Raw genomic sequence first — 25,767 nt, forward strand, 5'->3', positions numbered from 1 at the left:
GAGTGACTAGCCAATAGCGCGAATGAAGCCGGAACTGGATGTACATAACTCAAGTACTTCCGATTGTCGCACGGAACTAGCAAACGATTGAATTTTTATGTGCAAGGATAAGAACTTACTGCAAGACTTTCAGAAATATTTTATGCTGCTTTTTACAGTAAACCACATCAACTTAAGTTAATAAAGCATGCGTCACGCTAGTTTCGGCGCCTGTATTGCTGCCCTCATACCGGCAACACTGGGGAGACGTCGCTCAAAGTCATTGCTCCCATGGGGTACAACTTGTAGGCGACGAGCGAACGCAACAGCCATCTCCATCGTGTCGCGTGTAAGATCGCTTGCATGGGGCTGATAATTACAGTGAACTAACCTAAAAAAGTGCATGACAATATTTTTGTCTCAGTATCCCTCAAGTGTGAAAACAAACTAAATTCATCCACACAACTCCATCATTTTTAATGAAACAGTATATTTTTCTTTTTTCCAATAATTATGAAATCATTCCAATGGGTTTGCTGTTGGACGCAGCATCGGAAGCTATGTTGGGCAAAGGTACTGCTCATACGTGGTTCTCGAGCATTTCCATACAAGAGTTCCGAATCTAGTGAGCAGGAGTCGAAAAAATTCAAATCGTGTTACGACGAAACCACGTCCTACACAAATACCTTCATTATATCTCCTATTTGCTGCAAGCATTTATTCATTACGTGCCAATATTGGCGAGACACATTGTAGCTTCATTTCATTTCATAAAATAATTACGGAGGTCTGACCTGGGTTTCCAAACTGCAATACATTTTCTATCCAGGCACACACAGGGGGAAAAATATGATTTTATGTACTCTGCCAGTTTTCCACCTTCGAAGGTGGCTCGTGCTACCACTACGGCTAGAAGTTAAAACAATGCACAGCATATCTATCTACTTCAGGCACGGTGTGCATCAAGAGCAAAAGCACTCAAGAAAATATTTAAAACTAGTTTTAAGTGTCTTAAAACATTCCGGATTGGATCTGCACATCAAGATTGAATAATATGCGTAAAGCATTTTAGCAATACGAGTTTGTAGAAATCTGAGTGTTTGCTCTTCGTATCACAGCTATGTTCAACTTGGTAGCAAGCGAAAAAGATTTCTTTGGTGTTTTCACGTTTTACACACAGCAACATTTGAAGTAGCTGTATGAATATTTTCCAGGTGTACCATTCATGAAAGAGACTATGTTCTGATATCAGACGTTCCTATAGACCAGCAGTTCCCAAAACCGGGTTCAGCGAACGGCTTTTGGGTTCTGCAAGCAGCCCGAACGAAACCAAATCGATCCCCCTTGGTTGGATATTTACATTAGAGTGAATTTAACAATTAAAACCACCACTTCCACACTTACGCACAAGAAAGATTCATGAGAAAGCTTCGTTGCGATCGTCACAAGGCTGCGGATAATCACATCATTTAGAAAGTAGCAAGTGTGTGTGTGGGAGGGGGGAGGGAGGAGAGAGTCCTGCCGCCGCACTCTGGTAAAGCAGGCAAGGTTCCCCCAAGGCCAGGAAGCTTTTGAACCCCTGCTGTACAGAATTCTCACATGAAGTCCACAATCTTTAAACTCAGGAAACCATGTGGAAGAATCATTAATCCCAGAAAAGATGCGCCGTCATTGCAACATTCACCTGAAAAATGTCAAGGAGCCAGATCTACCCTTGTGCCGAGTAACAGGACACCGCCACAGACACCAAGATAATGGCAATCAGTCAAACCGATTTATTGAAAATGTCGCCACCATCCTAAAAGCACAAGCCAGCGTTAACAATTTATGTCATAAAACTTTGTAGCATCCGCCGAACGCTAATGTCCAACTGTTAAAATCTGTAAAACCTTCAATCAATGTTGCGCTGTGTCATGTATAAAAAAACAAAAAACAATGTCAATGCGGTGTGTCATGTTAGAAACGCAACAAAAAAATGTACTGATGAAAGAAAAAAAAAATTCATAGGAAACTGCCTGTATCATGTGGCAAGGATGACAGCATGTTGGCCACCTCCGGAGACGACTAGCGCCTTTTTGCCTGTGAGCTTCCCTGCGACGACCTTCGGCTCAAACAAATCGTCATCGCCACCATGGCCCAGTTGGCCATTTGTGCCAAAGCCCCAGGAGTGCAAGCGTCCTGCAAATTTGTACACCAAGAAAGTGAGAGAGTTGTGTTACAATTCTGAAGCCTCAGTATAACTATGTACACTCCATTTCACATATATGGCGTGATCATTGTCAAGTTTTCCAGTATTCTTAAAATTCGCCTTTGCAGATACAGTAAAACCATGGTGATACGATCACGGCTGGTGCAAATTTCACTGTGATATAAATTCCTAACATTCCCTGTCCAAAATACATTGCTTACAATACGAAAAACATCGGCTGTTCCGAACGCGTTGCCACACTGTTGCAGATCTTACGAACACATGGGGAACAGCAGCGGCGACCAAGCCAGCTTAGCGGCTGGCACAGACAAGCCGGCACAGCGGGATCTGGGTAGGATCTATAGTCGCCAAGCAACCGGCTACATCACACGGCTGCGCAATCTCTCATTGGCCCCTCATCGAGTGGAACGGGCCATATCACAGCCCGATGCTTTGACCAGCGACGAAAAAAGAAGGACCACTGCAACAACGACGACCGCGGCAGCAACCACAACAGCCAAAATGCTCCGTGCACTCTACGTGCTGAGGCGTTCAGTTGTGTGCGAAAACATTCACAAGGTCACATGGCACGCATTTTTACACCTTCTAGAAGGCCATCGTTGATTTGGGCACGAAAACGCACACAGATAGTAGAACCTCGTTCATAAAAGTCTTTCAAAGGCCCGCAAAAAAAAAAAAAAAAAACTATGAGAGCCAGGAAAACGTGACTGTGAGGAAGGCCGCCAATCGCCACAGCTTTTCTTTTTCGTTAATTCTTGGAAAACTTAAAAATTATCATCCCCCATATCAGGTTTCATATATAGTACATAACAGGCAACTTTATAAAGGCCAGAGAAACCAAAGCTAGCACTACGTTATGTAAGAAAGCTTATGTGCCATGCAGTAAAGCCTTTTCAAGGCCTAGTGCATTAGACATACTCGTAATGGAAAGTTACACAAAATAAGGCCCTTAGTCTATTAATGAATTTGCCAAATACCGTTAGACAGATGTAAAAGCCACACTTTCTTTTACAATTTCAATGATGACCTTACATGGCACCGAACCTTCTGGTCAAAGTGGTGCCGAGCCAGCCGTTGACTTGTGCATACCCTGGCTCTCGCCATCTAGTAGCAGGCTGTGGAAGTACGCAGAGGGTAAGAATATGTTGATGCTTGCGCGTGGCATCGGGCAACAAATGCAACGACTTCTCCACGCGGATTTTTTTTTCTCTCCAGATTTTGGGCTGCTAAGTTGGGGGTGTGTCCCTTACAGGAGTTTATATGGTAGATGGGGAATAAAAGATCACACAGGAAACAAGTTTATATTTGGGGGTCTTAACGTGCCAAAATGACGAACTGGTGAGGAGGCATGCTTTAGTGGAGGGGGCACTCGAAATAATTTTTGACCACCTGGTTTTTTTTAATTTTTAATCGTGCCCCTAATGCACAGTACGTGAGCATTCTTGCATCCCGCCCCATCAAAATGTGGCCTCCAAAGCCAGGACCCACGACCTCCATCTCAGCAGTGCAATGCCGCAACCACCTAATCACAATGCACATTATTCTGAAAACACCACCATGGTAGGAATCTGAAAGTAAATAAGGCCGACCACTGCCATATGGCAAGTTTTAAATGACTATAGGTTAGAAGAGTTAACTGCTGGGCTAGTTGGTGATCTTGCATACTGAAAATTTTTTGCGCCAGAAAACAACGAAACCACGGGCACTACTTCAACTGTTTAATGAGGGTGAAAGCACTTGACATATATAGCCCTCCAAAACACCGCGCATGCGTACAAGGCAACATGGAGTACAAAGTTTTATCAGAGTAAGCGCAATAGATCTCTATTTTAACTATAGGTTAAAATAGAGATCAATAGAGATCTCCCAAGAAACTTCTGAGTAGTAACATTTTGCCATAAGAGGGACAGAGGGGTTGCACTTTTTTTGGGGGGGGGGGGTGTTTGGGCTGTTTTCGCATTTTGCCCCCACTGAAATGCAGCCGCTGTAGCCAGGATTTGATCCTGCGACCTCGTGCTTAGCAGCTCGACACCATAGCCATAAGCCTCAGAGATCGCCTCAGAGATCGGAACAACGGCTTCCAAGCGCCCTGTGCGTTTGTGCGTGAAGCCACATCAACATCAACATCATTTCGACGCGGTGCCAGAGGGCGTTATGGTGTCGTGCAAGCGAGGACTCGCGTCGTTCCGAAGCTTGGATAAAAAAGACGCCGGGTGCTCAGCATAGAAGAAAAATTAGACATCGTCCGTGCTATCGAACGTGACACGAAGAAGTCGGCGCTGACACGCAACAGGGATCTGCTGTTGACTACAGTGTGTGGCATTTGGAATGCGAAGAAGTTGTTAGACTTTTCGCCATCGTTGCCTGTGTTGTTGCCGAAGTGTCGACTAGCGACAGTGACGAGGACGACACGGAAAGCGATAGCACGGGCGATTCAGGCCCGACAGGGGCATAAGCTGCGTGTTACGTCAGCCTCATGAATGCAATCGTCGTGACGACAATAGGGGCGCGATAACGTAACTCTATTCCAAATGAAAATTATTCCAAACTCCGGCACCCGGCAATGAAAAAGGCGCCCCCGGGACTTCTGCAGCACTACTGCGCACGTGCACGGTGAATACGTAACGCCAACGAGGAATCTGCCATGCGAGTGTTTGCTGAGAAGGGGGGGCTGGCTGAAAAGCTGGCACGCAGCTTCAGTAAGTTTGAGGTCGCTGTCGTCGTCGTGCTAGCCCGCCGCGGCATCAGACGAAAATAATGCTTTTGTCGCGCGAAGTGAATAAATACTGCATGTTTTTTCCCCTTTCATCGCACTCTCTCCGAGTTCCGTCTTCGACAGGTAAGTGGGCGATCTCATGCTATTCGGTTAAACAGTACTACCGTTTAGTACGTACCTTTCCCGAGCTCTGGCCAACTACGGTTTAACGAGGTTTCACTGTACCATATTTACTCCGTTGTAACGCGCCCTCAATTGTAATGTAACACACGCATTTGCCGCGACGTAAAAAAAGAGAAGTCCTTTACAGCACCGTGCACCTCGTTGTTTCATACAGAAATGAAACTTTCGCTCATTTGGAAAAACAAATTTACTCCCAATGCACTAAAGCTGCGATCAAGATTTGCCCAAAAGGCGAAGCATCGATTGAGATAGGAAATTATCAGACAGCTATATGAAGTAAGGATAGTAGTCTTGTCGGCCGTGTAGACTTGCAAACATTCAGTTGCTAACAAAATTAACAAGCATGGTGACAGGCACGCACAAGCGAACATAAAACATCTCATTCGATGACTGTGGAAACTCGCTATCAAGACATGGAGCGAGGAACGATAGTAGCAGGAGCTAGCGAATTGACCTTTGTGCTACCTCTCACTTCAATGCAAACTAAGTGGCAAGAATGCAATGCTGTACACCTAGACACGTAAGCTCTGCCCCCGTCGCAGATCGCTTCAAGACGGGGGGGGGGCCACGTGGACATGCCGTATGCAGCATTCGTTGAAGTAGAAAACCTCTCCTGCTTGCACCAGTCCCGCAGGCAAGTTTCGGGAACTCCGAACGCCCGTGATGTGGCCCGATTTCTATCCGTCTTCGCACACATGATCACTTTCCTTTAATCGCTGCGTCATGATGAACACTGCATGTCTTCACAGTTGGCACTTTCATGCTGATAGAGCAAACGCAATAAACGGGATGACAGATGGTGGACTAACCTAAGCACGCGTACAACAGCACATGGGGGAAGCTGCAGCAGCTAGGCTTGAAGCATGCGTGAAGTGGTTATTTGGAAATGCCAAGGGCGATATGGTACTGCAGATTTAGGCTCGTACTTGATTCTAATGCACACACAATTTTTGGACCTGTTTTATCGGAAAGAAAGTGCCTGTTAGATTCGCATAAATACAGTATATCGCCAAATGAAAGCACTTCTAGCACTTCACTCAAATTTCATGTCAGGGAGCACTGCAATTGTCAATGAATTTTTTTTTTCATTGGTCCTGACAGCACAGAAGTCATTTCATGTTACGTAACGACCGGATGAGATCATGCAGAAGCAGATCAAGCCTAGCACAGCAAGCAACAAACACTAGAACAGCGAGATTCAAATGTAGCAGCTGACAAGGCCTAGCTCAAGAAACAACTGACAAAGCAAAGACGTGAATGCCGGGCACCAACTTCAAAGCTCAGTCGCTTGGCTTGCGGTTTGGCCATGGTAGATAGTCAATAGATACTGGACTGGCTAAATCAAAAACACTGCAACCGTCACATGCAGCTAACAAAACAGCCTTTGAGATCGGCTATTGTAACTTGGAGGCAACCATTGCTACTGTGTGGATTTTGACGCTACCTATTCAGCCATACCCAGTGCACCCTTTCAGTGCTGGCAACCTAGCAAAATATAAACACCGATGTCAGCTTGTCATAGTGTTTGACGTCACACCTGATGAGGCAGCCGGAGCCCAAAAAATCGAATTATGCATTACTTTAACTGGACGAGAGGCGGTGCTGTGAAGGTGTTCACATTTTCAGCATCCAAATGAATGGTCGGCGACTGTATACCCACACCAGATGCACAGTTGTACCCCTGGCACACAGTGATATTACGCCAGATTTCGCTTGAGTAGTTCAAGTAGGAAACATTAGAGAAAAAGAAAAAAACACTAGAACATCATGAAAAAAAAAAAAATTAACATAGACCAACCTTCGCCATCAATGGCAAATGAGACTGCCTCTCCACACGAGACTTCCACGCAGCCAGAGAGGCCAGGCACTGGGGCAGGGGTCCCCTGGTCTTCATTACCAGCAGGCACGGAGGCCCCGAGTCCAAGCCGGCCGTAGTCCTTGCGGCCGAGGGTGAAGACCGAGCCTTCCTCACTCAAGAGGAGCGTGTGGTGCTGGCCTCCACTGACCAGTTTCCACCTGGGACAACAGAAGCACGTCACATCAGGTTCGTTCGATTCACCTGCGCTATTGTAAACTGGTTCGCAGCTATGCACGAGAGAGAGAAGTGAAGAATTGTGCAGCTTAACTTCAGCAGTGCAGGCATTATGTTTTGTCCGCCCATATCAGGTTGAGAGGTCCCAAACCACAGGCATGGTCAGCCTTTGAGGTGTGAACACACCCCGCGTTATGCACGAATGATTGAATTCTGGGGACTCGCGCGCCAAAACCACGATTTGATTATGAGGCACGCCGTAGTGGGGGACTCCGGATTAATTCTGACCACTAGGGAATCTTTAATGTGCCCCCTATGCAAGGGATACGGGCGTTTTTGCATTTCGCCCCATTGAAGTGCGGCCACTGCGGCTGGGCTTTGATCCCACGACCCCATGCTTAGCAGCACAACACCGTAGCCCCTATCCCACTGCGACAGGTTATTCCTTGCTAATGAGCTTGTCCATTGTAATAAGGCTTGACTGTACAGAAAGGACTTACCTATGCCCTTGACAGGAGGTCAGTGGTCGAGGCACAGAAATAATTTGGCCACTCTCGTTCGACCTATGTGCCTGCGCACCCAACTGGTGGTAGTTGTTTAGACCGAACCCGTACAGCTTGCCATTTTCACGCAGCCGTGCATATGTAGCATATGCTCCGGCCCATATCCTGTCGAAGGCTCGTGTCTTGCAACCTGGACATGATGCAATAATGGATGCCAGTGGTAAACAAACACAAATTATCTAAGGGGAGAAAAAGAACAAGGGTTAGGAGCTCCGCTGGTGGCTAATTTATTTAAATATTTGCTTTACCTTCAATACTGCCAGTGCCTTGCAAAATATATGTCTCATATGCACAAAGAAATGATCAATGCAAACAGCATTAAAAATTTACAAAAAAATGCATTAAAAGATTTCATTTCAGAAAGATTGAGTGATCTATCATTGCACAACACAACAATACACATGTACTTGAATAATTTGTTACTGTTGCGAGTTTACTGTTAATATCCACGGCACTTTTTTGTTTTTAATATTAGCATTAGACGGCTTCGTGTGATAACAGTATTGACTGTTTCATTTTGTTTGACAATCACTTTGACTTACATAATGACTCTTATATCTTACAATACTTGAACATTCTTTTTTTCATTTCTCCTGCTGCAACTGTACAGAAATATGGGCCTAAACTAGCTCCAGCTATTGGTCCAAAATTGGACCAATAGCCGGATCACAAATTCTCACAAATTGGATCACAAATTCTCTGATGGCATGCTGCAAGGCGCCAATTATTTCGGGCATCTATGGTGCGAGTGGCAGTTCCGTGAAGCTGCCAGGACTGCGCATGCTATGCATTACGTATCTATATCAAATTTTTGCTTGCTTGAATCTTTGCCACCGTTCTTTAGGGATGGCATTCAACTTAGATGACAAGTGCCTCAAAAAAAAATTTTTTTTTTTAATTTTTCTGTGAAGAAACAAAAATACTTTAGAGCTTGCTTCTATAGTTACTTCTGTAGTTCGTGTACTCCCAGTACATGAAAGAAATTTTTTTACCATTATATAAATGCAAAACCAACCAATTTAGACGCTGTTATTCCGTTTAATGGGCAGTTCCATTTAACTGATTTCCATTTAGCGAAATTCTACTGCAGCTTTGAAGGCCTGCCAGTACACTTTTTAGGTGTCCTGATGCTCGTGCTGCGAGAGGAGGTTGTATGCGTGTGTTACTAAGGAACAGATACTCTCTCTCTTGAAAATGGTCCCTTGCCACTCTTGGTATGCTTCACCACAATACACCGTTTATGCTTGACCGCGTAGCACTGCTCTACGGAGGCGAAGCTGACTTTTTGGAAACCGGCATTATGTAATGCTTGACCCTTGCAGTGCTTTCCACCCTTCAAAGCCATCGACAAGATTAGAAGGTCGAAGCAATCGCTTGCAGTGGCAGATCCTTTTAAAGGAGTCCTGAACCACCAGTCAGGCTTGGCAAGAAAACGCAGTGCACTGTAGCATACACTGCTGTGAACACAGAAAAATTTTACGAGCACGGCCTGTGGCGCTCCCAAGCTGAGCATGAACTTACATATATTTCTCAAAAACTTTGCCAACAATGCCTTCTTGCCCTCTTTAAAGCTGGTGGTGGTTTGTATATGTCATCCTATGCAATATTGCCATAGATGGCTGCTATTCGCTAAGGATGGAGATCAATCAAGATGGATGTTTGGATCTGTCCAATTCTTCCTGTTAGTGCGTATATTTATTGATGCATTTTAATAAACAGGTTGAAGTAAGCGAAAATTTGCTTTTCAATTCAATAATAATTATGTAGTTCCAGAAGAAGCAGACTATGCTCATGCTCGGCTATGGCCGCCTGCATAAGAACTGTAGCCGCCTTGCTTATCGGTGTCATAGCCGTCGAGACTAATTTCCATTAGTTTTGAACACTCAACTATGTTCAAACCTTGCGAAACTTAACCCTTTACTGCACCTTGTTGCATTTACACAACATTCCAATGAACGGCATTAAAAACAGAAGCAAAGTCCATTTGGAGCTGCTGTACATGTTGAGTTTCCGCAACGTTAGTCTGAAAACGCACTGCTTTGTGCTGCCATTTGTGCTCAACGTTCGCATCTTCTACCAAAACAAACATGGCGGAGACTGTGCTTGCACGCGAGCAGTGATACAGGTAAATTTTGCCAATTGTAAATGTATTTCTCCTTAAGACAAAGCGAAAAAGAAATCTTACGCTGAGTTCCACATCCTCCCGACTCTGTGAATTCAAGAAAACATTCTTATTTCGGAATAGTCTGTTCCTGGTGACGAAACATTGCTATGTTGCGCAAATGCAACGACATGTACAGTTGCTGACTGATTTTTCGGACTCCAAAAATTCGGACATGCTCGATTATTCTGTCTGCTTCCATAGACCATAATGTATAACTGCCGAAAGTTCGGACACCTTGAAACCTCTCATCTGATTTTTCGGACTCCTTGAGCCAATTCGATCGAAAGCACCATGCACCGACTGACCGGTGCATGGTTCGACTTGCTCAATGCCATTTTTGTTTTGAACGGAGCCTCCTTGCTGCCCCACGAAGTGGCGCTACTGCAAATCCCCGCTCATCATCGTTTCTGCCTGGTTCGTGGCTACACCAGTTCCGGTCTCAGCTTAGTAAGACATGTCAAGGCAATCCAGCAGCTGATTTGTTTGTTTCTTCGTGCACGACGCTGCGAGTAGGCCACATTTTTCGTTTGTGCGACTGGTATCAGCGTGACGGTGTGGTGATGTTTGCTTTGTGTGCTGTGTCGAGGTTGCGGTGATGCAATGTGGCATACGGAAACATAGCGTCAAGTGTCTAATGGCACCGACAGTGCCCGCGCAGACTGCGCTGGGGAACGCCGGCAAGCGGGTGCCGGGTGCCTAGGATTTGTCGCCTTCCGATGTGCACCCTACTGATGCCGAAAGTGTTCCGAGACCTGTGCAGTGGTTCCGGACACTCTCATTTGACAGTTTCACAGGTGCTCACACTGCTGTACTGACATGCGCAGAACTCTATGATGGCGAGATCATTCGTCAAGTTTCTGCTGCACTGCCGAACAATGGCTCCGAGTCGGAAGATGACGCACCATGAGCTACGCTGCGTTCGCATGCGAAGCGTGCTCAAGCAGTGACTGTGCTTTCAGCCGCCTATAGTGACCGTACGACCCTCTCCGAGATTCAGGCTTAACTGATTGCGCGTAAACGGAACAGCGTGCAACGGCGCATTCACGGCTTCTTCAAGCCTACTGCCCAACCTGAATAAGTGCGTGGACATAAAGGATTTCTTTTTCCTTAATTTGCTTTTTCGGACACCTGTTTATTCGGACACCTGTTTATTCGGACATTTCCGCAGTCCCCGTGAGGTCCGAAGAAACAGTCGGCGACAGTATATGGTTTATTTTTTTCGGAAAAGTGAAATGGTCCCAAATGATTTATGGCGGAGCAATTCCTCCTGATAGTGAATGCAGCGACCTTTTCAGTAGTGATGACAACCACGAGTGTAAGTCCGTTTCGATTCAATACGCGTGCAAGATGTTTTCTGGTCGAATTCTCCCCCCCCCTTTATTTTTCTTCAAAAGGACGTGGTGCATCCGCAAGCTGCCGTGTCGCGTCTTCACTGGCACAGCCTTACGTTTGCGCTTCTATGTTCTAAATTTTGACAATAACGCGAAAACACTGCATTGTTTCCTGGCTGCATGGGAATCTGCATGACATACTGCACAAAGTGTGGGAACCACCTGTGCTGCACCAGCAAGTACAATTGCTTTTTTTTTCCACACTAAATCATAGGTGCACCAATGATTGTCACAAGCAAATAAACATCTGAATATGAATTGCACTAAGTATCTTTCACTTTCAACTTCTTTATTTGCGCGTTGTTGCAAATATGCAACATACCCTTTTCCTGCAAATTCAAACCACAGAAATTCGCTAAAGTTAGTTTCCATGGGAGTACAGCTACTGTTATGCTTCCCTACAATTCCACGGATAATGTTTTGAGGAAACAAAAAATTATGCAGTAAAGGGTTAAGGTCAGACCACACGCTCGCTCACTCCTGGATGCTCCTGGCTAGACACCTTAGCAGACTTCTCTTTGTGTTGAGCTATTGATAGCGCTTCAAAATGAACCAGTTGGATGTGGCAGTTATCCATGATTCAAGCTGGTGCAGAACAAAGCCAGCCTGCACCATGTAGCACGGCCACACTGGAGCACATAAGCATGAGTGCGCACTCAAGCCCTGTCTCGCAAAGCAAACAGCTGCAATCTGCTACATAGCCCGATACCATGGCTGCTGAGGGTGCTGCGATGACCTCACTCGCAGAGCGCACTGCGGCTCGTTGTGGCGCTGAAATCTCAAACAGTGGCGTCTACATGAACACCCAAAATCATATTTTAACCAGGGTGACATTCAGTAGGGCGTGTTTTGCGGGCACACCCCACTCCGCCGTAGCCTCTGCACAGCAAGGCATTGAAGCCGGAGCACCACAAAGGGGGATCACAGGCATTATTTGATAGCCAATCGCTCCGTTTCTGCTGACTGCACCGAAGTATGCTTTGCTGCAAACTATTTTTGAAATAGTGTACCGTATTTTTTCGTGTCTAACGAGCCGCCACATATAACCTGCACCCCCCAATAACAACCCGGAAAGAAAAAAATACGAGGACACCTAAGCACTTATGAATTGTGAATGTGAAAGCATTAAGGTACAACTGAACACCGCTGAGCGGTGCTTCAAGTTTTGCACTGCGGGTAATGCGCCATAGCAATACATGCTGCCCGAGCCAGCAAGCAGCAGGAGCCTGCGATGCTGGCTCGGGCATTGCACTCTGGCTTCCAAGAGCGAGGGTGACGAGACGTTTGGCACTGCCGCAGCAGAATGTTCCTCTTCACCCGCCCCTCTCCGTCGAGCCACGCTCGTTACATGGCTTTGCAGCCAATCGGAATGCAGCTGCCATTTCGCTGCTACAGATGCTGGCCTTTTCACTCAATTAGTCATATGAAGCTTTCGCATAAAAAGAAAAAATGCACGCATAGCGTGCGGAAATAACAGCATACAACAACACTCAAATCTTTGCAAGAACAGTCTTCATCTGCAGATGCACGACTAGTTCATCTTTAATTAAAGAGAACCTCACTCAAAGTGTGGCTTCAAGGCAGCGAAGCGCGCGCTGCCGTGAAGCCACACCTCAAGGCAATATAATCTAATATAACCTGCACCCCAACTTTATTGTTTTTGTTTTTTTAATTCTTGTAGCAGGTTATACACGCAAAAATACGATCGTTTTTAGCTTTAAGTGCATGTCACGATTTCGATAAAGGAAGAGTGCTTCAGGGCTCGTTTAATGAACAGAGCACAAAAAAAAAAAAAAAGAACGAAAGCTTGATCCCGAACGACGAAGAAGCTAGGCCTAGCATTGCTGTGACGGCTATGGCTGGCAGCGGATCAGCATGCAAGAGCACTGGTTTGAGGGTGCGAGATAATCAAAATGGCAGAGATGGTCGTTTTGATTAGTAATGCCATTTCGGACCTGTGGTCATTTAGGTTTTGTTCAGGAGTGAGAAAAAAAAGTTTCACTTGTCCACCGTCTATAGGGCATTTCATCCTTGCGCATTTCCTGCACTTGTGCATCAACTATGTAACCAGATTTGTAGGCGCACACAAGCATATGGTGTGAAGCACCGTTGGTATGGTTTTCAATGCAGCTCGTCAGCAGGCAGGCATGTTAGTAATACACTCATGACGACTTGAAATTAGCGACTCAAATAGCTGAAAGACCTGCACATAAAGCACTTCCTCCTAGCTGGGCAATCACTCCTGAAAACACAGGCATACAAATGGAAGTAGATCTGATAGAAGTGACATACTGCTGCTGAAGTGTGCCTTCCACAGTACAATTACTTTGCAACTACAGTGAAACCTTGTTAAGCCGTAGTTGGCCGGAGCTCGGAAAAAGTATGTACTAAACGGTAGTACTGCTTAACCGAAATAGCACGAGATCACCCACATACCTGTCAAAAACTGATCTCTGAGAGAGTGCGATGAAAGGGCAAAAACATGAAGTATTTATTCACTTCGCGCAACAGACGTCTTATTTTCGTTTTATGCCACAGCCTCAAACTTACTGAAGCTGCGAGCCAGCTTTTCACCCAGCCCCCTCTCGTCGGCAAACACTCGCATGGCAGATTCATTGTTGGCATTGCATATTCTCCGTACACGGACACAGTAGCGCTGCAGAAGTCACGGGGCACCTTTTTCATCGCGGGGTGCTGTTCTCATCGCGATGATTGCATTCATGAGGCTGATGTAACGCGCAGCTTCTGCCACTGTCCAGCCTCAACCACCCGTGCTGTCACTTCCCGTGTCATCCTCATCACTGTCGTTAGGCGGCACTTTGGCAACAGAGACAATGATGACGAAAAGTCTAACCTCGTAGCCGACATTTCTTTTGGCGGTCGTAGCAGAGCTGCTGAGTAACTTAAATATTAATTAAAATTATGGGGCTTTACGTGCCAAATACACTTTGATTATGAGGCACGCCGTAGTGGAGGACTCCAGAAATTTCGACCACCTGGGATTCTTTAACGTGCACTTGAATCTGAGTACCTACCACGGGTGTTTTCGCATTTCACCCCCATCGAAATGCGGCCGTCGTAGCCGGGATTCGGTCCTGCGGCCTCGTGCTCAGCAGCCTAACACTATAGCTACTGAACAACCACGGCAGGTGCCAAGTAACTTCTTCAGATTCCAAATGCCACACACCGTAGTCAATGGCAGATCCGTGTCGCGTGCCAGCACCACACTTCTTCATGCCACATTCAATAGCACGAACAACATCCAATTTTTCTTCTGTGCTGAGTACCTGGTGTTTTTTATCCAAGCTTCGGCATGACGTGAGTCCCTGCTTGCATGACATCGAAATGATGTTGACGATGTGACTTCACGCGCAAACGCACAGGGCGCTTGGAGGCCACTGTTCCGATCTCAGAGGCTTGTTCTGACGGGTCACCCGCTTGGAACGATGCACCACCGTGATTACGCGATGAAAAGTGGAAACACTATGTGTTAACTAATACATAAGCAATAAGCTGGTATGGTTTATGCGGATACAAAACGCATCATGTTCATTGGCGGCTGAGTTGGGGATTTGACTTGACTACTTTTAAAATGAAACTACTGTTTACGTGGGTACAGTTGAACGAGGTTTTATTGTAGTACTTTTTGGCTTGAAGTGCAGCACGCATTACCTTTTAGTGGAGTCTGTGCGTAGAACAAAAGCGCTGTTGAGTTTTGCACGAAAAAAGTTTATGGTGTTTTCCCTATAAATATTAGGTTACGCAAAGAACCAAACCTGTTGAAACCGGTTTGAAACCTTTTTTTAGTTTGGAGTTGACATATAACAGTCATTTTTTTTTTTTTGAGTAGGAATGACTAAGAAAGAAAGATATTTGGCAAAGTAATGGACATAAAGTAAGTTCAGCTCGGGTGTCTACTTACCGCTGGGTTTCGGTATGGAGACTTTGGTGGGCTTGAGCAGCTCTAGTGAAGCAGTGCATGCTCTGCGCGAGGAGGTCCGCACAGGCACTCGTCCCAGCTGTCCCTGCTCTCCGCATCCCATAGTCAGCACATCACCCTTAGCCGTCAGCATCACCACATGATCACTGCCGGAGGCAATCTGCGTCACGCAAGCAACGAATGCTTCAGATCGAGCACACAAATAAATAACATGCTGCCTCATTCCAGTTCTACCAGTGTGAGGCAAGCCTTTTCAAAAGCCTTTGAAAAAAGAATTTGGCGACTCAGCAGCGAAGTGCATGCTGATACACTGGTAGCTAGAAAAGCTGACTATTCTCTACCAATGTTTCAAAGGCCTTCAAACAGTGGGCACCCTTGTCGTTACCTTGTTTACGCAAGAAAGTAGGGTTGATTTCTGTTGAAGGGACCCTGAAACCCTTTAAATCACAGAATGACATCACTATTGCATTACGTCACCTCAAGAATCTCCTGCTGCAAAAACTTGCGAATCCTTCAAACACAAGTGAAGTCAGACGTAGTTATTGGACCAATCAGTGGCTTTCAGTCTCGTTGAAACTGCAAGGGGGTGCAAGGGAACAATGCCCCCCCCCCCCAAATAAAAAGTTGAATGCGAGACTGCTTGTGGAGACACCTCATGACAGTTGCAGTATTTATGCTGCGCTTGTTGTCTCGGGGACCATGCGCAGCAGATGCAGCAACACGCAACTGTCTTTAGACTGGCAGTACGAAGATGAAATGGTTATTCTGTTAGAGATAGCAGACATATATATATATATATATATGTTTCATTTATTTAACTCAAATGAGCAATAAGCATACAACTGAGCACATCCTCACAATCAAATCAGCCAATAGCTGTTGTGGGTCCAGCTCCTTGTGACGGTACTGCATGATGAGATTGCACAAGCGTGAGCAAGGCATATTTCGTTTCTTTTGACACAGGACCTTAAAAAGACCCCGCTGCATACAGTCCAATAATATTTCATTCACATGTTTACAGTAGCTTCGTTAACAGATCGGCAGCATTTTCCTACTATGTTCAAGAAGTGTTTCAGGACTCCTTTAATTCGACTGACGAGACCAACAAAATCGTTTGAATTATTTGGCATGTTGAATTAAACAAGATGCAGAAAAACACACCAAAACAGCACCGATTTATTCGGCAGTAATTACCCGATTCTTTAAAGCTTCTAAACAAAGAAATTAACACGCACAGGATTTTTTAGCAAAAAAAAAAGGGGGGGGAGGAGCAAGGGTCAAATATTTGTTGCACAATGACAGCCGGTTTTCTAGAGTCCACTTCGCCACACGATTACAAAATTTAACTTCGCCGCAATAGAAATGTGTCATGCGGTAAAGCCTACAACCCCCGTGAAGGCAATTTTAGGTCTAATTCTCTTTTTAAAAAAGTGCGCAATAAAATCGGGTAATACCGTAGTGAGACATTGTCACCTACAGTTGTCGCTTGCACATCTTTCTAAGGCAGCTCGAAAATAAGCATTTTCAACCGGAGATGACGTGTTCAAGATATGCACTGCTCCCTAAGCTCTGCCAAGACAGACGTTGCCACAGAAGGCAGCATCTGTCATTGGAGTCAACATGGCATAGAGGTTCGTTATACCCATTGCGAGGAAATTTCAGCTACGTTAAAACGAAGTTTTCAATACATGGGCATCTATTGGAATTTTAAGGCGAATCACGACTGCTTCGTTCTATCCATTAGTTCGTTATATCCCATTTCGTTATAATGAGGTTTTACTGTAATACGGAAACTATAATTATCAGACATCTGCAACTGCAATCTCAAAGACCTAGCTGGCATTGGGGCGACAGGTACCTCCCGCTTCTTGGTTGTAGGCATGTACCATTGTGCCACCCACTTCTCGAATAGAATTAACCGATAAATCTAATCAGATGGAGTCGAATTAAAAGTGTACAGTAATGTTTTAAAGTGAGCTTGCGTAATGAAAATGGCATGCCACTGTCAACAACTTGCACAAGAACTTCTGTTGCCAACTTATATTGCCAATGGCGCTTTCTCAGCCAGTAGCCAATGCTGTGAACATGGTTTTGCTATTAAATCAAATTAAATCGAACATTAACGAAAGTCCACAGTACAACAGTAAGCTTTTGTTGTGAAAATGGCACACCGATGTTGCCAACCGGCAAAAATCTTATCCTGCAGCCATCTTGCAATGACTATGGCAACAACAATGGCTGTGACGCCAATGACATGAATACGATTTTGGTACTGCTTTTAAATTGGTATACTGTGAAGTTCAGACAATTTCCGAACCCTCTTTTTTTTTTTGTGTAAAATGGGCTGCACTCCAGAAGTGGGTAAATATGGCCCACGAGAAATAAGCCTTGCCTGCACAATGTTGGAGACAACAAGCTTTGGTTCCTGTTCGGCCTTGCCCTCAGTGACAAGGCCCATCTGTCCTCGGGAATCTCTGAAGTTACCCCACAGGAAGACTTTTCCAGAGACTGTGAGCGCAGCCGAGTGGGAGTCGCCCGCTGTCAGTTGCGCAACTGGCTCTGGGAGCTCCACGGTTCCTGGTGTCGTCTCGGTGCCATCCAGGCTTGATGTCTGGCGTCCTAAGGCGCCCTCATCGTTGCACCCAAACGACCACACCTGCGTCAAATGGGAAAGAAGTCAGTGGTCGTATTATTTAAGAATTCTTTTCTTGTTAGATATTTCTTGCATTTCCTCACCGACTCGGACGCTGCTCGGATGGCGTGCTTCGAGCATGCCACCTCAGCATTGACGTGCAAGCCAGTAAGAAAATGTGAAAACAATTCTTACATAATGTGGCCCCAGTGTACTGAAAGCTGCCACTGTTCTTAAATTATCATGCATAGCCATCTATTTATTAAACCTTACAGCTCAATGCATGGAATTTAGTAAGGGGAGGTTCGTGGATGAGTATAAGAAACAGGAGCAAAAAGTAAAATACAAAAATTGGGAAAGAAAGGAAACGGTCTCAAGCAAAGTCAGAAAACAGTGAAAAGAACGTTTCAATGCAAGGGTGCCCTTTATTACCATTTTACTTGAGCGTCATTCGCAAACATTCAGACGAGTACTTCTCCTGTGCCTTTTTGTACATTTCTCATCTGCTTTCACTAAGGAACTGCGTATTACAACCTTAACCTTGCGTATTACATTCATATTACGTACAAGTATAGGTGTGCAGGTCGCGTCTGCGCTCCTATGGGCTGACATCCATGTGCCACCATGGCCACACTACGAGAGACGTGCGTGCTCAATGAAGTATCCGTACTTTTGCTAAAGAAAAAAAAAAGAAAGAAGAGAGTTTCTGTATCTTGAATGTGATGTGCAAATGTGTCGTGCCCTCATGCACATAGCGATGACACGTAGCCTCTTGCTACGAATAAACACTACGGTTGCTAGACTGCACTCGTGTGAGTCACCCACTCCTGCCACCTCCAAAAGCGCCGTTTCCTAGCCCCAAAAAATGCCATACCTCCACTCACTCCTGCAGCATCGTCTGGACAACCCTCACCTTGCCGTCAGCTGTGAGGCACAGAGTGTGCATGCCGCCGGCCACGACGTCCACCACATCCTTCAAGTCGGCGACCAGAGCGGGCCGTGCCAACTCCATGACATCAGGCCCCAAACCGAGCTGGCCGACATCCCCTTGGCCAACGGTGTAGACGCTTCCAGGGCTACTGCGGCGTTCCACGGACAATTCCCCTACAAAAGATTTACGCAATTATCTCACAAGGTTCCTGCGGTCCAGCCACAGTTTACGCTCTTAATCTTGTTCCGCATAAGCTCCACTAACCATATGAAACATTTCTGCTAACATGTTCTGCACTTGGTGAAACTTGTGCCGATCAAGCCATATCCTTGACTATGCTCTTCCTCCATTCCGCCAAGTTGAGCACAGTGCCCCCCCCCCCCCCCCTTTGGCTGATCAACACCCTAGGCTTCTCAAAAATGATCATGAAAGCTCAGCGACCACTTCTGTCAAGGGGTGATGCTGCTATCTACTTTCTGGGGCCAAGGTGGAGTGCCGAATGAAGGAACGTTCTAGAATACGAGGAGGGGGGCTAGCCTTATTTCTACACGTCAGCAAATACAGATCTGTGCAATGCCTTCAGATAATGACGATGATGGCAGGACTGTCGTTGCGAGGCTAATTTTAGCATAAGATGAAAAATATCTTGATTTTACCAGCCATTAAACTTTCCAAGTGTCTTAAGCATAAGAAGCCCACGGCACAGTTTCTGCAATATTGAAAGTGTGGGTCAGTATTTCTTCAAAAGCAGGTCATATGTATCACGCTTTGATGGAACGTGAAATAAAGCAATGTAAGCCCATGCCTGGAAAAAGTCACTGGCAACTACGCTGTCATAGCAGGCAGATTCACTTTTATAGAAAAGGTGCCCGCATGCACAAATGCATTGGCACATTGGGTGCAGACCACGCAGCTGAAATTGACAAAACGCATACTTATTGTTACACAAAGAATTGATGTTCAGTGCTGCACAGAGCCACAGGTGCATCACTGATACAAATGTGTATTTTTTACATTATATGCATCCATTAACTTGCATGGCAAGGCATCTTTGCTTCTGCCGTATATGTGGTTGTTAGGATGACTTGACGCACATGAAGGAACCATAGTGCAGAGGAGAAGGTATAGCTGTCTTACTCTTGACGGAAAACTCGTGCTCCCGTGCCGTCATTAAGCCCTTCGGGCGCCAATTCTTTCCATGGAAAACTTAACCCTTTCAGGGTTAAGTTTCGGCGCCACAAACAAGTCCAAAATGGTTAATGCCATATATTTACGGCGCTGTCTGCATGTTTAAAAAGCGCGCCAATTTCGTAACTTTTTCTTTTCTGTCATGTGCTGCCACTATGTGGGAATACAGGGATTTTTTTTTGCATGCCTCCCTCTCTCGGTTTTCGTTGCACGGTTTGTATTAGAGCTAGTTTGCTCTGGCGTGTCTATATACTACGGCTCGCGCAAGGGCGGTTTTGGCTTCTTGCGCTTGCAAAACTGATGGCTGTCCCGTTACCAATCGCTCAAAGGGAGACCGCTTGTTTAGTGCTCACAGGGGTGCGCATAGGAAGGATGGTACTGTCCACGTCCCCCCCCCTTTTTTTTTTGAGTCTTGCAAAAGCTAACTGCCTCTGGTTGGCGATAAGATGAAGATTAGCAGAAGTTTGTCACATGTTTTACTTTCTTGACGGGAACAACCACACAGTTTTCTTGAGTGCAAGCACCTTACACAGTTCTATTATGCTATGGTTATAGATGGTGCTTGAGACTTCACTGAAAGCAAATCAAGGTGGCAGAATGACTGAGCATTTTATGCTGAGTCGTCAGAATTAGAGTAAATAAACATTTGAATATTGCGAAGTCAGTCATGTTACATTTCTTTATAAAAAGGATTAAATCCCCCGCTCGAATTCAAGAAAGGAAAAAGTATATTTTAAGGTTGCCATCAACATGCCCCACGTCAAAAATCACTTAAAACACAGTAGTGCCTTCACCAAAGCAGTGCATACCACTCAGAAGTAAAATAGAATTTAGGTTATCAGAATGTTCAATCTACCCAAAGCTTAATGTCTGCTCTATTCCTTGCTACCACTGGATAGAAATGGCGAAAATAGGTCGCTTACAGAAATGTGGATGCTGTGACTGAAGAGGATACGAGCTGTATTTCTATCAACTGATAGCAAGCACACTGGTATGAGGCCTGAACATTGTCACAAGCGAGATTCCGTCTCGACAGCTGGTGTGTCAACCTCAACTGTCCTGACATACTCTCAGCCCGTTCACAACGCTTCAAGGTTGCGTTTCACTAATTTAAAGAGTTTATTTTGGTTTGGATGAGGGACACCTGCATCTCGGCATCAGCCAATGCTTTGTTTTTTGAGCTCAAGTTCCTTGGAAGAAGCCACGGCACAGTTATTATCCCGGTCATTCTGCAATGCGTGGGTCCTTTCTGTTCTCGTCCTCCTTCCACCATGCGTTCGTGCCACGGACCATTTGAAGCATCCTCTTGGTCAGTTGTATAGTCAACGTCCGATTTTTCAGACTCCCTCGGGGACGCAAAAACATCCGAAAAATCAGGCAGTTCGAAAAAAATGAATGCATGTCTTTTACTGCCCTGAATAGCTCAAATCGCTGCAGGCACGTCCGAAAAGGCCTGCCAGTACACTTATGCAAACCGGTGCTCGTACTGTGACAGGAGATTGCCGGTGCGAGTGGACGCATCTATAATTGAGGAATACATACTGTGTCTCGTGACAATTGCCCCTTCCCACACTTATACTTCACCGCGATACTTTCGCCTATGCTTCACCACGACATTGCTGTATTGAGGCGAAGATGACTTTTGCAAACCAGCATTATGCAATGAGTCGTGCTTTCCAAGCTTTGAAGCCAATCGTGAGGACCCCAAAGTCGGAGTCAGCGCCATTGTTCACAGCGGCGAATTCTTTCAGTGAAAAACATGGCGTCGAGCGACAAGGAGCTTAATAGCAAACGTCGAAGCAGCTAGGTTTGCCACGTGGTGGCTACGACTGCCAGCAGATCTGCGTGCGAGAGCGCCGGAGGATGTTATCAAAACGGTGGCGGTGATGGCATTGATGAATGCCGTCTCGGACCTGCGGACAGCAACAAGTCTGGAAAATCGCACGACGAAGGGTTCTTGCGCCTGAAATTTCAGACGTTTTTATACATTGACTCTATGGGTTAACGTGGTGGTGCCTCAAAGCCGTCCGAATTACCGGGCATCCGGAAAGATGGTCGCTGACGGGGCACTGGTAACTCCTCCAGCCGACGACATGGCGTCGAAGACGATTCGTTACGATCCCTCTCTGTTGCCCGAGCCAGCATTACTGCGACTCATTCCCTTTCAATAACATTACAGCTAACTTTCCCTGATAGAAGCACAAATTCGCCGAGTTTTCCCTCAGTATTTCCAGACTATTCGAAATCCCCGAGTTGGTAGACACCTTGAGTGTGTGAATTCCATGGGATAACTCACTACAGCAACATCAGACATAAGGCAAATTTTGCATGCCTAGCATAGTTGGAAAGTACTTATCCAGCTCCTTGAAAAAGATGCCGGATGTAAAACACTGAAAGATGACAAGAGAAGTGAAGCCACTACATGAAAGCATAACGACTCCAAGAGCAAACATTCATCAGTCTACCTTCCAATGTGCCTTACTAAAATGCTATACACATCCAAATTTGTAGTGCAGGTCCAATCAGAAGTGTTTCAAGATGTATTCGAGATGTTTTAAATATCAATATTTTCATCAATGCTTTTGATGCAGTATTTTGGCGACACAATTGCGTGCAGAGCACCTTCAGGGATTAAAGCAGTGTCCTGTCTTGAAAATATACACCCAACAGCAAGAGAGTGGAGTTTCGTACATGACACCAACACCACAGGCAAAGTATGGCCTAGGATATTTCTTCCCACACAGGGTGGCTTTTGCTGTGCTGAAACACATTGGCGCAAGCCAGCCAGCTTTCGTGGAGCCAATAAAACTGGTACCTTGTACCTGTTAGCCAGTTCAGGTTGTCAGCATCAGCTGGTATTATCACCTGGCATCCCATTACACCATATTAAGTAGGAACCAACTAACCCAGCAACACGTAGCGATGAGAGTAGTTCATTGGCCCCATAAGAAAGCAGCAGACAAACAAGATTTGAACTTGTCACCTTTCGGTCTCTTGATGGAAGGAGCTGAGCTAGAGACACTTTCCTGGTCGTCTTTTTTCCTCTTGGCAGGCGCCGCCTTCTGTGGAGCCCGAGACTCCTAACAAACAAAGCAAGCAAGCAATATTGAAGTAAAACCAAGGAACAACTCATGCATAAAACTGAGTAGTCATTGCCTGAACACCTGTTGAAGTTTTAATTTGTTGACAGCATTTGGGTAAGTGAATTTAGGAATGGTCAATCACTTCTGGGGATGTCATGTTCAGCAGATGCCAACTGGCTACTACTACCCGTGCCACAACCAAGGTTTATGCAATTCAGGACCTGGGACATTAGGTTCCTTCATGCCATTATATTTAAAGTCACAGCTAAGCCTGCATTTTAAATTATATGCCACAATTATAATTGCTGCAGCGAATACTGTTTGCCAGTTGTAATGTGAACAAAAAAAAATCGTAGGCAATATTTTAAGAAATGTCATTAATAAAATTAACGTTTTCATTATTTCACATTACTTATCAGGGGGCCATATTACGGGGCCTTGACCATATTTAGCGTGTGTCGATACCACCCTGGAGGTACCTTATCCGCCCAATTCTGGGGAGCCCGCAAGTTGGAAAGCGACAAATCACATCTACAATACCGATGAAACAGCTTTTGTGACTGCTCAAATAATGCACTAGCCAAAACAAGGTTCAAAGACAATTGACCATTAACAAAAATGTTCTGTGCATGCGCAAGAAATATTTTCGACCCAAACATGCTTAAGGTAGTTAATTTTGTCGTACACGGTCGACACATGCCTGTCAGAGCTAATGCAAGGAAGAGCCAGCTCTGTGGCAGCTTTGGGTTTTGAACTATTCCTTCTCTCTCTGCGGCAGATGATTATCGCTGTAGGGCAAGGTAAGTCTCAAAGGATGCAAACTTTAAGAGTGCACGCAAAACGCCACGTCCAGCTTGCGTGCTTTTGTACTCTGTTCTTTCGCAAGCCCGACGGGCTGCGTGCACTAACTTTGCGTACGCAAAATCTAAAACTCCCTAGTTGCAAAAGCGGTGGACGTGCTCGGTTAATGAACAGCGAGCGCGTCTATGCTCAGAACATCAGACGCGAGAGAAAACGCAGGTAAGCAAATGAAAACTTCCACGCTTATATCAAAACCTGAGCTGTAAGTGACACCGCAATCTCGCATAAAACCGGTAATTCATTTCTGCTCACGGAAACCACTAAAACACCTCACGCTGTCATACACTGAGCCCTGGAGGCCCCCACCCCCCACGCGATGGGGCCAATGACCACGCGAAACGCGGGGAAAAGGCTGCCGTGCAATACCGTGTCCCTGAAGTTGAAAGGTACGCGCTTAGGAAACCCTAATGCTAGTAGAAAAAAAAATATTGGGTTTTTGCGTGCCAGAACTCATGAAAACCTCATGAGACCCACCGTAGTGCAGACTCCGAATTTTGATCCCTTGGGGATCTTTAACGTGCACACAATGCGCAGTACACGGCAGTGCTAGTAGCGACTAGCCAGCAACGTTCATAGTAATAACACTACGCTGTCGAAGCATGGCAGAGGTGTGCGATATCGCCGCGTTCCGGGCAAGACTTGCAAATTCCATTTTCGAACGACGCGCACAAATTTTTCGACGATTCGAAAAGCAAGACCGTACGACAGCACTAACTCGACGGCCCGTGAAGTACATTTCCACAACGAATAAGCCGCTTGTTTTTGTCTCTGTACTCAGAGCACCGAAAACGCTTATGCTACGCTAGCTTCGATGCCGGTGTGACCACGAGAAAGCACACCACGCGCCTTTTCTTTTAGACCGCGTGGTAACAAAAAATCACTTACCGTGGGCTTTCGGCGAGGCATTTCAAAGCTTGGAAATTGAAGACGTTACCCCTTATGCTCCACGCCGGTTTATTTCTTAATATGTGTCGCCACGCAGACACAGAACAGACACAACTTCAAGCATAGACTTCAAGCAGCTTGAAAATTGAACAGGCGGCGGGTTCCTCCCTGTGCTGGCAGGTCACGTGGCAAGCAGCGCTGTCGATGACGATGCAACCATTTAAGGAATGAAAAGTTGCTTCCGATATTCTAGTTCAACTTCCGATCACAAGACCCGCATTTTAACTCTAGATGGCGCCATGCTATAATTTGTGAATTTGAACGCCCAAAATTTGATGTCTATGAGGTGTTTCCGGCTCCCAAAATCGCTTTCACCGCATTCAACCAACAAAAAAATGGCCTTTAAGATCCGCACTCAAACTCCAGAGGACATATGAAGCATGGGTTTGGAACCTGCTGGTGCTCAATTCACGGCTCATATTTAAGATGCTGGTTTTAAAGGCTATGCTTTTGCTGGCTGAAGGTGCTGGAAGCGATTATGGGAGCTGAATACACGTCACAGATGTCGGGTTTTGGACACCACCCGGAACGTCATAGACGCTTACCGAGAGCGCAGGTGCACATCACCTGCGCACACTTTCAGGACGGAGCATTTTGCTCTTGTTAGTATTACGTTAATAATTTGTATTCTTGACCACTTCACCCCGACACTTCTCCGCAGTGCAATATATATCGCCTGCAGTAAACACATTCTCGTCGTATTCTAGCAGGGGTCGATGTTCATGCGAGAATGCCCAAACAAACTTAATTTACTGAGCAAACACACGGTCACAATTTTATGAGCAGAAATTGTACACCGTGCTGTTACGAGTATCTTTTAGAATCATGCAAAATACCATTGAATCCGACAGAGCTGCAAAAATTATCACCATTGAAAAACAACTTACGTGTAACAAATTGAATATATTTCTTGCCACTGAATTTCATACAAGTCTCCTTAAAATTTGATA

At 45.5% G+C, this 25,767-nt stretch overlaps 1 protein-coding gene across 1 annotated transcript; it reads right to left on the reverse strand.

Moving 5' to 3' along the window:
* Positions 1-1,731: 1,731 nt before the first annotated feature.
* LOC126528053 (regulator of chromosome condensation-like) lies at positions 1,732-24,959 on the reverse strand. Its single transcript, XM_050175913.3, has 8 exons — positions 24,758-24,959; positions 22,912-23,008; positions 18,723-18,913; positions 17,570-17,833; positions 15,160-15,337; positions 7,620-7,812; positions 6,886-7,103; positions 1,732-2,157 (listed from the first exon to the last, which is right to left on the reverse strand). Exons 1-8 carry the CDS (start codon positions 24,776-24,778, stop codon positions 2,000-2,002), a joined length of 1,320 nt encoding a protein of 439 aa, XP_050031870.1. The 5' UTR covers positions 24,779-24,959; the 3' UTR covers positions 1,732-1,999.
* Between the last annotated feature and the right edge of the window lie 808 nt (positions 24,960-25,767).

This window comes from Dermacentor andersoni, chromosome 9, assembly GCF_023375885.2.
Source record: "Dermacentor andersoni chromosome 9, qqDerAnde1_hic_scaffold, whole genome shotgun sequence".
NCBI classification, from domain to species: Eukaryota; Metazoa; Arthropoda; class Arachnida; order Ixodida; family Ixodidae; genus Dermacentor; species Dermacentor andersoni.

Coding starts and splice junctions, on each gene's coding strand:
- LOC126528053 (XM_050175913.3), bottom strand. CDS start 24,778: ATGCCTCGCCGAAAGCCCACG. Junction 23,009..24,757: donor TGCCTCGCCGAAAGCCCACG/GTAAGTGATTTT, acceptor TTTGTTTGTTAG/GAGTCTCGGGCTCCACAGAA. Junction 17,834..18,722: donor GCCTCACAGCTGACGGCAAG/GTGAGGGTTGTC, acceptor CATTTGACGCAG/GTGTGGTCGTTTGGGTGCAA.